The sequence below is a fragment of the Miscanthus floridulus genome, chromosome 4 (genome assembly GCF_019320115.1).
Source record: "Miscanthus floridulus cultivar M001 chromosome 4, ASM1932011v1, whole genome shotgun sequence".
Taxonomy (NCBI): domain Eukaryota; kingdom Viridiplantae; phylum Streptophyta; class Magnoliopsida; order Poales; family Poaceae; genus Miscanthus; species Miscanthus floridulus.
The window spans coordinates 65,290,114-65,305,064 of record NC_089583.1 but is presented as its reverse complement, the minus strand read 5'-3'; the positions used below and the strand labels follow the sequence as shown (position 1 = coordinate 65,305,064).

The 14,951-nt window shown below is 42.9% G+C and overlaps 1 protein-coding gene across 1 annotated transcript; it reads right to left on the bottom strand.

The window, feature by feature from the left end:
* Positions 1 to 909: 909 nt before the first annotated feature.
* Positions 910 to 14,602, bottom strand: LOC136548574 (histone chaperone asf1-like). The gene is made up of 2 exons (XM_066540053.1): positions 14,525 to 14,602; positions 910 to 1,341 (listed from the first exon to the last, which is right to left on the bottom strand). Exons 1-2 carry the CDS (start codon positions 14,600 to 14,602, stop codon positions 910 to 912), a joined length of 510 nt encoding a protein of 169 aa, XP_066396150.1.
* Positions 14,603 to 14,951: the final 349 nt, after the last annotated feature.

Here is a 14,951-nt window from a genome sequence, read left to right as displayed (position 1 = left end):
ATCTAGATTGCGAGATACGAACTGATAAAAACAGACTGCTCCGAATGATACAGAATGGACAGCATGATAAAACGAAACCCAACTATTTATTCATAATATCCTTAAACCTTAACCTTAACTAAATGACCGTGGACATGCCCACAAGTCATCACAATCATATCAAAGATCCAAATCAAACATTATTCATAATGATAAACATCCAACCATGCAACTAACACTTGTCCAACCATTAAAAGAAGAAACTAAATACTCTCTCGCATAGCTACACATGCTTATTACATATTTTTAAGACTCTCCTATGGGTATGGGTCGATGTTGGTGCTGGTGCTGGGGTCTCCAGACTCTCCTCTGTTCCTCGGGGGCGACTGAGCGGGTACTCCTGAATCTTCTACATCTGGACCTCCTAGCTGCTGCTTCAATGTAGCGTTCTCACGGGCCAGCTGCATGTAGGCCCTCCCCATGACATCGAGCTCATCCAGGGCCTGATCCAAGTCAGTGTGGGTCTTAGCCAAGCACAACAGGGTAGGCCTCAGCCTCAGGTCCGCCTCTCCAAGTGGTGCAGCGATGTTGCATGTAGACTGTCCGCTCCGACGGCAGGGAAGATAGCGATCATCCTCCTAGGTGATGTCGTCGAAGTGACGGTCGCGGTTGACCATCAACGCCTATCGAGCTGCATCCCTGATGATGGCCGCACATGTGAGCCATGCAGTGGTGGCGCGGTGGATGTAGCGGACCTGAGTCCCCTCTCAGATGTACACTTCTGTCTCCTAGAAGCTGGTGTAGTCGGGGTGGGTCCAATGCTCCGTCCTATACTATGCCTCCGGGGTGGTAGCGATGCACAAGTGCAAGAAGCCTAGGGTGGTAGTAGCCATCACCCTCCAAGTCATAGTGGATCTTTGTAGTCCATCCCTAAGCCAACAGTGCATTGTGATCATCATCATTGTCATCACCCCCATTGTCTCCACCGTTTCCATCGTCTCCACCATCTCCATCGTCTCCACCATCTCCACCATCATCACCTCCATCAGCATCAAAATCATCAGAACCATCTCCATCATCGAGTTCACCAGCTCCCTCCTGGCCACCTTGTTCCTGCACTTCCTCAGGATCTTCCTCAGACTCCTCTATCTCAATGGGTTCCTCTTCTGTTTCTTCATCCATTGGATCCTCCAACAAGTCCTCCAGAGGTTCCCCCATGGGCACCTCCACAGGTGGTTCCTCTTCTTGGTTCCTTAGAGCCTCCACAAGATGTGTCGGGACACGCTCACCCAAAGTGAACCTGGTCCTCCTAGTGGGCATCAGGATGGTCCTCTTATGCGGGGTCTGCTTGGTATGGGCCATCTACAAGAATGAAAATGTTGAGTATTAGAACAAAATAATTTTTGGCAACAGATAAAGAACAGAATATAAGCAAAAATTTTTATAGCAGAGTAAAAGTAGTAAAATAAAGATAATGAAATCCTAGAAACGTCCATTTCTATCTAGGTTGTTCGTCCTATAGTCAGTTATTGCTCTGATACCAATTTGTCGCACCCAATTCTGCATAGCAAAACCAAGTACTCATATATGTGCGCCCAGGATGTCCAAACACACACATATATCACAAATTGCAATAGTATCAAAGTAAAGTACTTATTACATCGCATATCTCATCATAAAGTAAATACAAAGTTTGCTCAAAGGCAATATTATTACAATCACAGTGGAATAACTAGCCCAACTGCCACAGGGACTCCAACTGGTGAACGTCTCCCTAGTAGTCCTGGACATCCTCTAGAAATTCTTCATATCCATTATCTGTTACCCATCCGGGATTTTCATTGGATGTAAAGATAAGCTCACCATGCTTAGCAAGTATAACAAAGGGATCTATGAGGCTCAAAAAGGCTTGACACTGTTTGACTGCGGTTCGCAATTTTAGTTGATCAAATTTTAGCATCCTGAATTACTACTTTAATGAACAGTCCCAATTCCCAAGTGGTATTAAAGTATCATCAAGTTTTATCTCAATTCCCAACCATCCATCATCCACAGTGACCACTAATCTCAAAGGATCCAGACCGCTCGTATCCGTGAGCACGACTGTTATAACAGGTTAATTATTTCTACAGAAATTGTACATCTTTACCCACTGAGCCATGATTCCCAATGCTGGGGTTCACGAGACCCACTACGCCTCTTCCTAGGAAGTGTGGCAGAGTTTCACTATGAAACCCTTAGCTAGTTGCACTAACAGGTCATAGCTACAAAGGAATGGCACGCGTGGGCATCGCAGCACGGTGCACACCCTAATAGGAAAAGGAAAGATGCCCTCTTACCCCTTACTGGAGCTACAGACGAGCTAGTACAATCTAGTTAATAGGTTAAAGTCAGAGCCATGTGACACTCGGGGTTGTATGGTCCCTCCTGGGTTGCCGCTTTAGGATTAAGTCCTTATGGAGAGGCACTAGAGTACTCAACCCCATACTCTAGCCCCCTAACTGTTGCTAAAAAGTTCCATTTTATCACATTGCATATAGCCTTTCATCATGTTTAACAATTACTTCATGTTAAGCATTGCAGCATCTATCCAAAATGCCTACCCAACAAACCCAGGTATCAAGGATATGTGGTACAAGGAATTATCTAGGTAAAGTCCTTAAAGGTAATTCAAATTAAACACATGCATGAATGTGAGCGATAGTAGTTCATAGGTAACAAGGGGCCTTTGGTACACTTGCCTTCCTCAAAGTCGTCCTAGGAGTACTGCTGATCCTGCTAGGGGTCCTCAGTCACCTCAAATGGCTCACCCTCTAATCGGGATCCCATCATCAATCAAACATCATACCTATCATTACATGCACACAAGATAGACTTCCATTAGAACAATACACCAAACAGTGAAAACATAAGTTGAAAAGCTTACAAATCTATTCTATGCATTGCTATGAACACGTGAGCGAAAGAATCACTTAAATCAGACTTAAAACGTGAAAGTTATGCACGAAATAAGATGTAATGGCAATTCTGTAAATAAACTAAACCTATTTTTTGAATTAAAACAATTAAAATCTGAATTTAAATGAAATTTGGACTGGGCATACTATTTCTAGAAACTACAGGGACTTGAACGAATAAAAACAGGGCTGATTTGTATTTATTTTGAACTAAATCGGACTGCGGGTTGATTCTACAAAAACAGGAGGGCTTAACTGCAAAACAGGCGCTGCTTGACTGCGGGTTGACTCAGCTGCTGACCAGGCTGACGCGTGGCGGCCAAGGATTGGTGCGGTGCACCATGCGGCTTGGTGGACTGGCTGACGCAGCGCTGTGGACCATGTCCATGGGTCCACGGTGGACTGGAATCTAAATCCAACCGGTATTCTAATCTAGGCCATTCATCGTGAAACTGATGACACAGGGCGCATGGGAGTATCTATAGTAGCTGCGAAGTCCTGTCGGTGAGGACGCCATGGCCGGTAGCGTCGGGCGCTTGTGGATATGGAGTTCTAGCGCGCTTTTTGAGGAACAGAGAACACCAGGAGGTCGAGTAGCTCACCGTGATTCGTCCAGAGGTGGTTGCGGCATCCGGGGAGGCTCGATAGGGGCGGTCAACGGTGGTGGCGATCTAGAGAGAGAGGGAGGGTGCGGTGAGGTTGAATCCAAGGAAAATAAGACCACAACGCGAATTATATGATACCTACTACTTTCGGGGGGACACAGCGGAGGTCCTGGACACGTCGACATTCAGTTTTGCGCTCGGGAGGAGGAGTTAGCCAGCGGACGGTGAGATGTTGGACATGAGCAGAGGAATGGGGAGAAAACGGGGGCTTGGCTAGAGCTTTATAGGCGGGCAAGGCGCGGTGGATGGAAGGCGAGCGGGGCATAGGATTCTGGTCGCTTTCCTTGTGTGGGCGCTGGTGGCTTTCCATCGGGCGTGCACCATCGATGGAAGCAAGAAAGGAAAGGGAGCAGCAGGGAAGGAAGGAAGGAAGACGACGGCGTGCGGGCGGCTGACAGGCGGGCCAGCATTGCAGCGGGGTGAAGGAAGAGAACAGCGGGCGCTGAAGGCCGAAGTGCTGAGCTGGGCCATGTGGAGCAGCATCTGGTGGGCCATGTTGGTGGGCTACCGAGCAGAGCGGGCGCTTGCGCGAGACAGGCCGAAGTGGGGGGGGGGGGAAGGAGAGAAGGGAGGGGGGAGTTCGGCTGGGTCGCCAGCAATGGGCCGACGCCGGGAAGAACAGGAATGAGGGGAAAGGAGGGAATGATGGGCCAACAAGTGGGCCGAGCCAAGCAAGTCAAGCTAGGAAGTGGGAGGAAGAAGGCCGGGCTAGTTCTAGAGTTGGGCCAGAATGGAAGTAGGTGAATTCTTTCCAAAATCAAATCTTTTTCCAATTCTATTTCCTCTATTTTAAATTTAAGCCAAATTCAAATGGGATTTGAATTCAACTTCAAATCTTCTAACCCTACTACTCATCCAAAAACCATGTGCTTCGGCATGAATGCAACAAACAAGTTTCTAAACCTTATAGTTTATTTTATTTATCCAATATTTAATATTAGCCTAAGTTAGAAATACCTAAAAAATGTATAAAAAGGGCAAGAATTTAATTGCTAATTTGTAGTAGAATTTTGGGTGTTACACTCTGTAGAGTGTAAAACTGTTATATCAGTCAGTGCTCATGGTCACGAGCAATCTTAGAACATTTATGAAATAGATGATCACAAGTGGATACTGATGATGAAGATGCTCATTAATGATTACCATTTATGCTATTCAATATTCATGTTTACCTGATCATGTGTTTACATGGCTTGTGATAAACTTGTTGCTACTCAATTGCTAAAATCATGACTCATTAAAAGCTAATTGCAGTTAAACCAGTGTCAACCTTTTGAGCCTCATAAACCCCATGTTATATTTATTGAGTACGACATGTACTTATGCTTGCTTTATTTTTCAATTATTTGGATAAAAATCCTAGATGGGTACCAGATTGCTAGAGTTTGAAGGAATTAGGCTTATGATCAACCTAGTCAGTTGTCCCTATGGAATTGGAGTCTTCACCCAAGGATCAGAGTTGTCTTTCCACTATTTGCTATCTAAGGTTATATTCTTTATACTAAGTACGTTATATATTGAGCATTGTCTTTTGATATTACCCTTATTTATAGCTATATGTGAGATTTGACTTCCTGAGCTCACATATAGTGTGTATCTAGTTTTGTTCTTAAAACTGGGTGCTACAGCCCCAGTGTTGGTTTTGCTAGATTTGAGCAAGAACTTTTCTATCTATTGTGATGCATCTCATCAAGGTCTCAGATGTGTTCGTATGCAAGAAGGAAGAGTAGTGGCCTATGCATCTTGACAGTTGAGAAAGCATGAGCTAAACTATCCTACTCATGATTTGGAATTAGCAGCAGTGGTTCATGCTCTGAAAATATGGAGGCACTATCTCATTGGACATAAGAGGGATATTTATACTAATCACAAGAGTTTTAAGTACATTTTCACTCAGATAGATCTAAATATGAGACAACATCGATGGTTGGAGTTGATTAAAGATTATGACCTGGAGGTACACTATCATCATGGAAAGGCGAATGTTGTTGCCAATGCTCTTAGTAGCAAGAGTTATGCCTAAGGAGGTGCAAAGTAGCAGCTATGTCAAGTGAGTTGTGTGCTGAATTTGAGCAACTAAACTTGGGTTTCGTCACTAATGCAGTGGAGTTGGTGATAGAACCCAGACTAGAGCAAGAAATACGTAAGGGCCAGTTACAGGATGCGAAGTTGAAAGAGAGAGCAGAAAACATAGTGATTGGCAAGGCACCAGGTTTCCGTATGGATGATAATGGAACTCTATGGTTTGGGAAAAGACTTTGTGTACCAGAGGTTGAGGCTATATGAGATGCAATTCTTCGTGAGGCACATGAGTCCGCTTACTCTATTCACCCTGGGAGTACCAAGATGTATTTGGAGCTGAAAGAGAAGTATTGGTGGTAGAGACTTAAGAGGGATGTGGCTGAATATGTTGCTTTATGTGATACATGTCAGAGAGTCAAAGCTGAACATCAAAGACCTATAGGGTTATTACAACCAATGAAGATGCCTGAGTGGAAGTGGGAAGAAGTTGGTATGGATTTTATTGTTGGGTTACCACACACTCAGAGAGGTTATGATTCAATATGGGTGGTAGTGGATTGGTTTACTAAAGTTGCTCATTTTATACCAGTCAAGACTACTTATAATGGACCGAGGTTGGCCCAATTATATATGGAGAAGATAGTGTGTCTACAATGGAGTTCCCAAGAAAATTATGTCTGATCGGGGTACTCAATTTACATCTCATTTTTGGTAGCAAGTACATAGTTCATTGGGAACCAAGTTGAATTTCAGTACATCACATCATCCTCAGATAGATGGACAAACTGAGAGGATTAATTAGATATTATAGGACATGTTGAGAGCTTGTGTATTGTAGTATGGTACAAGTTGGGACAAGAGTTTTCCTTATGCAGAGTTCTCGTATAACAATAGTTATCAGAAGAGTCTCAATAAGGCACCTTTCGAGGCTTTGTATGGACGAAAAGTGTAGAACCCCATTGTTTTGGAATCAAATGAGAGAAATGCAAGTGTTCGGATTCGGATGTTTTAAGACACGCAGAAGAGCAAGTAAGGATGATTAGAGATAATTTAAGAGTGGCACTAGTCTCGATAGAAGAGTTATGCTAACACTTAGAAAGAGAATTGGTTTTCAAAATAGGTGATTATGTTTACCTAAAAGTATTACCAATGAGAAGTGTGAGAAGGTTTAACATGAAAGGAAAGTTAGCACCAAGGTATATTGGGCCTTTCAAGATCTTAGAGAGACGTGGAGAAGTAGCTTATCAGTTGGAATTGCCTGAGAGTTTGTCAGGAGTACATGATGTGTTCCATGTGTCTCAATGAAAGAAGTGTTTGCGTATACCTAAGGAGCAGATACCATTAGAGGAGCTTATAGTTAAGGAAGATCTCACCTATGAGGAATTTCTGGTAAGGATTTTGGAGATGGCAGAAAGGGTTACAAGGAGCTAGGTTATAAAGATGTGTAAGGTTCAGTGGAACCGGTATACACAAGATGAGGCTACATGGGAAAGAGAAGATGATTTGAGGAAAACATACCCACAGCTTTTTGAGTAAGCATTGTCCAAATCTCGAGGACTGAGATTCATTTTAAGGGGGTAGAATTGTAACACCCTAAAATTTGCATGGTTTTAAAATAGGAGAAAATGATTTAATTATGCATTTTGTGAGCATTTAAATTTAGGAAAATAATAACTTTGTTAAAAATAAAATCAAATATAGGTCTACATACAGGTATGTGCATCCATGCTGCTACATCTTTATTTTGTGATGCTTGGGTTTGATCAGATTTGCAAAAGAATTTGAATTTGGTTGGAATTCGTATTTGAAAATGAAATTAAAAAAAGAAGAATTTCTTCCTCTCCTTCTTCTAGCACAAGCGGCCTAGTCTTCCTAGCTCGGCTTGGCTTCCTGTGTGGCCTAGTAGCACGCTCGCACTGTTCCTCTCCCGCTCCCTGAGTCGCTGTTAGTCAGGTCCTCGCTTGTAAGTCTTCTTCTTCTTCCTTCTACTGCATATCCGCGTCGGACTCTGCTGTCGCCGAGTCTGCCTCCACCACGACCTGCATCTTAGCGTGCTACCCATGCTACTTCGTCCTCATAAATAATGCCTACGCCATGCCGCCCTCGCTTGTGCTCCATGCCAATGCCCTAGAACTTTAATACATTTAATTCATGTTGCATGTGTCACCTTGATAGGGATTCCCTAGAATTGAACTTATACCTTGTCTCCTATGGGATATGCATTGGGTTGCTTTGCTAGTGCTCACTTAAACCATGATCATGTAACTTGACTAATGGTATATGCAATAAACATTAAAATATGACTTTTTAGCAACTTGGAAACAGGGGGCTAGAGTGTTTAGCTACTTTCTGAATGCTTTAGATTCCTCTCCCTAAGGACTTATCTATAATTGATCATCCGAGACTTATAGTACAACTGTGAGGGCTACATGGCTCTAGCTTTAGCACAGTACGAGGACCTTTTCTAGCTTGTTAGTGGTTACCTTTATTGGCATAAGAATGGCTTGCCGAATCAGGTATAGTGCGTCTTGTGTCCCCATGTGTATAGGCTGCGCGTCAATGTGCCATCGGGAAGGGGGCTCTACATCTGTTTGCCGAGTGAATCTAATGGCCCTAACTTATTAGATGAACCTCTGAAAGGCTTCATAGTGGACCCTGCCTGCTCACCTTAGAAGTGTTTTGGGAGTAATTAACCTAGGCATATGGGTATCATGACTCATAGTGAAAGTGTACAACCTCTACAGAGTGTAAAACTGTTATGACAGTCGTGCTCATGGTCACGAGCGGCCTTGGAACCCTTATGGAATAGATGATCACTAAGAATTATCTATTTATGCTATTCATTATTCTGGTTTACATTGATCATGTGTTTTACTTTGGGGTTGAAACAACTTGTTGCTACTCTTATGCTAAAATTGTGACAACTAAAAGTTGAATGCTAGTTAAACCTGTGTCAAGCCTTTTGAGCCTCATGAACCCTATGTTACACTTGTTGAGTATGACATGTACTTATGCTTGTTTATTTTCATTTTTTAGATAAAAATCCTAGATGGGTAACAGATGACTATGGTAATGATGACTTTCCTGAGGATTACTAGACTTATGGTCAACCAGTTGAAGTCCCTATGATATAGGAGCTTCTGTGAGAGATTTTTCTTTATACTTCTGCTATATCTATATGAAGACTATGTCTTATTATTCAGTGATGTAATAAACACTTATGATGATACTATTTATAATTTGTCAGTTTATGTGTGTGACTGATCCTTGGGCACACATAAAATTTTGCATCCCATTTTATCCTTAAAATTGGGTGTGACAATATTAGTTCTTGCTTTGTTCATCTATAGATTGCTACCAAGTTTACTGAGAACATGAGAGTTTAATATGGTTGTTTTGTGCAAAATATTTTTATTTAGTTTCTGAAGATTCTAATGAAACATTCTAGAGAAGTCTTTCACATGAGAGGTAATCATTTCAAGCTGTCTAAATAGAAAGTTAATAGTATCAAGACAACTAAGGCCAAGATAAGAACTTAATACATTATATATTAACCCTAGGGTGATTGATTTCTAAGCTATGGCCCATCGAAAGGGATGAGGGAGATCATGTATATAGTTTTGTTTTTGTTTTTGAGGGGTAGACAAATCATGTAGTTGCCAACAATGCTATCTCACTTTCTTAGCCTTTGTCCATGCTGAAAGGCCCACCAAACACATGTGCCGCCAACAACATTGTATTGCAACGAACATTAGTCTATAGCAACACAAAAAATCATGGCAATAGTATAATGATATTACGTCCATTTAGGATTGTAGTTGCAATAAGTACCTAACAATTGCAATGCCATAGAAGATTATTACAACCCAAAAAACCGTGGCATTAGGAATGTGCTATTGCATCCATTTAGGATTCTTATTGCAATAACCACCTAGCAATTGCAACACCATTGACTGATTATTGCAACCCAGAACAAGCATGGCAATAGTTACAAGTAAAAGCTACCAAATCTAATATAGTTGCAATAACACCAAGTAATTGTAACCAAAATCAATACTAATGCAACTCCAAAGCACCATGGCAATAATGCCAACTAATTGCAACACAATTCTTAAATGGTTGTAGTAGCACACACCTATTGCAACAACAAACCACACATATTGCAACACTTTTAGTCCATTGCATTATAGGCACATATTGCAACCATTTTATGGAAATGTTGCAATACGACCCCCCTATGGCAACCAAAATAGTGGTGTTGCAATCGTGTGGCAGTGGCATTAGAGGTGAATCCTTGTAGTGAATGGACCAATGTTGTTTGCTTGTCTAAGGACATGTTAATTTCCTCAATGATGGATGTTGTCATTATTTCAGCTAAACTAGTGTGCCATCTTTGTTTTGTTTGCAAATTGAATTATTTGTTTGGTGCGCACATGTGTTACGGTGGTGTTACAGCTCCTGTTGTAGTTTCATCCATTAATTCAGTTGTAGTACAATACTTATATTGATTTCTAATGTCAAGGGTACATGGGGTATGCTGATGAGGCACTCCAAAATACAAAAAATGACACTTCAAAAGCACTACAATGCACCCACAAAATTGTACTACTAGGCTATGCTACTATTAAGTTAGCCAAACTTAAAATCATAAACAACACAGTAACAAGCATCACATGAAGACAAGGAAAACTATGGAGGATACTGTCAAACTAGTTCAAATGTATAGAGGTCAGACTTTCTTACGCGTGCAATAACATGTCAACACCAATGGCTCCTCTGCTCTGCATTATACTAAGGCGAGACTTGTGGTCAAACTTTCTTACGTGTGCAATAACATTTCAACACCAATGGCTCCTCAGCTCTGCATTACACTGAGGCAAGACTTGCTCCTCACTATAAGATTCTTGCAAGTTCAACAAAGATTGACAAAGACACCAAGGCAACAAAAAAACAAATAGAAACCCAACGACCAGAGCTACACTGTCCTCAATAGATTGTAAGTGCTAGACTTGCTCCTGGTGCTAAAATTGTAATGGTTGTCACATGTACCTTCTTCAAATTTTGTTTCCTTTAGGGAGCCACATAGATATTCAAATTTACTACGCATGCAAGAAAGTCCTAGCATCATAAATCTGATCAGCCCGGACACATCTCATGTTATACATGGAAACCTATTTTGTATGAGTACTTTGTTGAATCCCTAAAAGAAACAAATAAAATTGAAACAAAACAATAGAAAAGCAAAAGCAAAAACAATATTCTAGACTTGTTTAGATGAACTACTTGCTGCATGGTTCTTTCAAGTTCAAGAAATTTTATCAAAGACACGAGTTGGTTTCAACAGAGATCAAAGGCACTCATGAATGTTTATCATATTATAGATCAGCTTCAAAGACAACTAGAAAGAAATCTCCAATGAAAAGCAACCAACAGGGGCTACAAACCAACTACAAAATGACCAAAGGACCTGAGCTACACCACACTCAACAGCGTTTAACCCACCTAAGGCCCTATTTGGATGCGTATATATTCATCTCGATCCATATGTGTTGAAGTGGATTGGAGTGGAATTAAACTAAATTCCACTCCATTCCACTCCAACACATGTGGATTGATCTGGATACACATGCATCCAATCAAGGCCTGATACAAAGTTCAATAAAAGTTAACACCAACATGCAAATAAGTGTTCACATATTTTGCTAGGGCATCCCATAGATCAAACTTATTCATGACTACTAATACTACTGATATGTCCCATAGATCAAGGGTGGAGGTTGGCACGTAGGATCTCGTCCATGTCCACCTTTCGTAAGACAATGTTGGCGGCCAGCATGAAACTCTCGATTAGATCGGCGATGTCATTATCCATCGAACACGGTGGAAAACTCTGCTTTGCCACTTCGAGGTTCACCGCTATGCCAATCTGAAGCCGGGCAGTAGCTAGCGCCATGGCAGCCCCCTGATGAACAGCTTCGGTCACCATGGCTCGAATTTGGGCCGGCAAGGGCTCAGAGGTGCTCCTCTACGGCCAATAGATTATCCACTCTTCCAATGAGGAAGGACACATTATAGGCGGCTAGCATGTACATCTATAGGGTGTTGACCCACATGCTCAGTACCACAACAAGGTTTATCATGTGTTGGGCCTATTGCTAGGCCATCACCAAGTCGGCTCATGCTTGGGAGGCCATATTCTTGGAAGCTTGAAGTACGTCGCGCGTGGCATCCAACTCACCGCACAGCATCTTGGCGTTTAGCCTGGTCGATGACAAATCCACTTGGACCTCATGGTAATCCTTCAATAATTGATGGTACTCTATGTTGTTTGAGGATTCATGGTCTTCTGATGACTCACCCACTTCAGAACTAGAGGGCTATGCGGGGATAGACCGGCTCGGTGGTGGCAAGCCAACTTCAAGACCATATAGGTTAAGGAGGAGAGCGATCTGATTGAGAAGGTAAATGACTTTTACCAAACTGACTAGCGCAACATGGCACAGAATCATGGGTGGTTGCCTCCATCAGGGGATGCCTCACGGGGCAACTTTCTGAGCGTGACTACTAATGAAGAACCGGGCACCAGGGCAAACATGGCTCGAGATGCCATCATGCCCATGAACACCTATTGAGATAGTATGCAAATTCCAAATACTAGTTAAATTAAATAGCATGAACACTAATACTAGTGTGAGCATTGCTTGCATACTCTGGTTAAATGTAGATAAACAACATAAAGAGTGGTGATGATCCACCTTGAAAAGGGGAACTAGCGGGTTAGAGAGCAGGCCGATGAGAGATCCATCGGTTGGTGGAGGATTGTCAGCGTTGAAGGCCTCCAGGGACTCCACATCGATAGATGACCTCATCCGCTCTGCCATGGTCCTAGCAGGAGGTGTCGACAGTGTAGTAGGGTGGAAGGCAAAAGCTTTGGGATAGAATTAGGAGCTCTAGAGAGAGAAGCCAATAGGTATAACCTTCCCTCTTGTCCCTTGTCTCTGTTGTTATAGTTTGGGGGCTATCGATCACCCCACGACTGAGATGTTTGTGTGGGTGGGTGGCGGGGCTTTGCCCTGTCATGTCAATGTGATGGGCTAGGAGGCAACGTCCCCTACTACAACTGGCTGCTGACGCCACCCACATGTGCACGCCTATATGGGAATGCAGGAGCACGTCGTCTGAGTAGTCAAGATTTTAGACAGTTGGACATTGTGTGATCCTATAATGTATAAGGTTTCTGAATAAAAATAATCCTTGATGCATGGTTCTTGCAAGTTCAACAAATCTTATCAAATACACAAAAATAAGATGAGTAGGGTTCAACATAGATCAAAGCCACCCATGACTACAACTACTACTAATACAAATGTTGTGACCAAGTGCACTCCATAGGCAATAGTTTTACACACAACTCTGTACTATATAGTGTAACACCCTAGGTGTTTAGCTTCCACATTTGCACTTGCATTTCATGGACATGAGCATCATTCATTCATTCACAAGCTTATATCACATGAAACATGTCTTTGAAACATTGTAACGTATCGTTATGTTTCATGTGTGTTGTTTCCTTTATGAAATGAAAAGTGTGCAACACTTAAGTGCAACATGTGCCACTCTCTTAGTGAAACAATGTTAGTTAATATTATGCAACAAGATCCTAAAACATGTGAAACATGACTATGAAACATTGTAACATTTCATGTGTTTTTCATTGTTTCAGTACATACCTTGCTTGATTCTTGTGTGACCAATGTATGGTGTGGCTAAAAATTCTTGTAAGTAACTTAGTTACACCTAGGATGTCATTTGGAACATTGTTCAAGTTGATCACTTTGACTAATTAGACTCCCAAGTCATGGTTTGACCAATTTTGACCCCTGAACCCTTTTGTTTGACTATTTAAAAAGTGTGGCTTAGAATATTTGCATGTCTAAGCAACCTAAAACAAAGTGGTAGCAAATTTTATAAGGAACAAACTTTGTTTAGAAGCCAAGTCATGAAAATGTTCACAACATGACCCACAAGTCAGCATTGAAGCTAGATTCCACACTTGAAAAATTTTCTAAGTCCTAAGTACATTTCTAGTTTGATCGAGCCAACTTTGGCTTGATGTAACTCCTGATTCGTGGGGAATTAGACTTTGATCCTTGAATAGAAGTTGGAGATGAAAGGTAGGGCTACAACTTTCATGAACATTTCTTCCACTAACTCGTCTTGGTTTAGGAGTAAATCACCGTCAAACATCGCCTGTCAGTTGGTGCCGTTGAAATCTGAAACGCGAGCTTCAGACCGGTCATGGCCGACCGAGGTCAGATGATGGCCGATGTGTGGCCGCCACGCGCCCGGCTCATCCTGACCACACCGTGTGCTGGCCATCTAGAAGTGGAGAACGCCCGGCTACCCTCCGCATGTGCTCTGTCTCTTTCTGCGTTCCTCCGCTCACCATAGCAGCGCAGCCAGCAGGCAGCCACTCTGTCATTGCTGCCGCGAAGCTTCGCCATCGCCGAGCTCACGCACCACTACAAAAACGCGCACTACACCTTCACCGTAGCTCCGCCGTGTTCGCCTCTACGTCCTCCACCACTTAGCCGAGCCATTCGAGCTTAGGTAAGGTCGCTGTGACCATTCCAGCCACCGCCGCCATGGCTGAGCTTCGCCGGAGTTGGCGCTCACCGTGGCCAGCGCACCACTGCACCATTCCTCCATCCCTAGCCCTTGTCTCGTCTTCCCCATCTCATGTCGTTGCTCCTATGAAGACGCTACTGACCAAGCCGGTCTGGTCATGCCGGAACGCGGTCGTGCACCGCCGTGCGCCATGGCTGAGCCGCCGTGTGCCATGGCGGGCGTGCTTAGGGGCCACTAGGGCCTAGACTTAGGGGGTCAATCGACGCGGGGAACCTTGGGGAGCACGCCGGTGCCGTCAGTTTCGCCGGAGGAGCTGCCGTCGGCGAGCTTCGCCGTGTGCCGCGCCGTCATCGCTGCCTCCCCTGTTTCACTGTCGCTGACCGGTGGGGTCGGCTAACACTTGGGCCCCACACGTCAGTGGCTGTGTATTCATAAGATAGTTCAAATTTTTAGTTTTGACTGCTGTTTTGTAAATTTTGTAACTCCATTTGTGTAGATCCAAATACTATAATTCAAATTTTGTTAGACTCACAGTGAGGGATAGAATTTAAGAAAAATATGTCTTGAGCACATTATGTAGAAATTTTGGATGAATTAAATAGGAACTTGAAAAGTATTTTTGAATGAATGCAAACTTGTTTAAATCATATCTTGAGTTTCTGTGATCCAAAAATTGTGAAATTTTGTGGGTAAGCTAGTA

Bases quoted from the DNA above. Each gene is read 5' to 3' on its own strand.
- LOC136548574 (XM_066540053.1), bottom strand. From the start codon at position 14,602: ATGACGGCGCGGCACACGGCGAAGCTCGCCGACGGCAGCTCCTCCGGC. The intron at 1,342-14,524 runs GTTCCCCGCGTC...TCATTCTTGTAG, and splicing joins GCACCGGCGTGCTCCCCAAG to ATGGCCCATACCAAGCAGAC.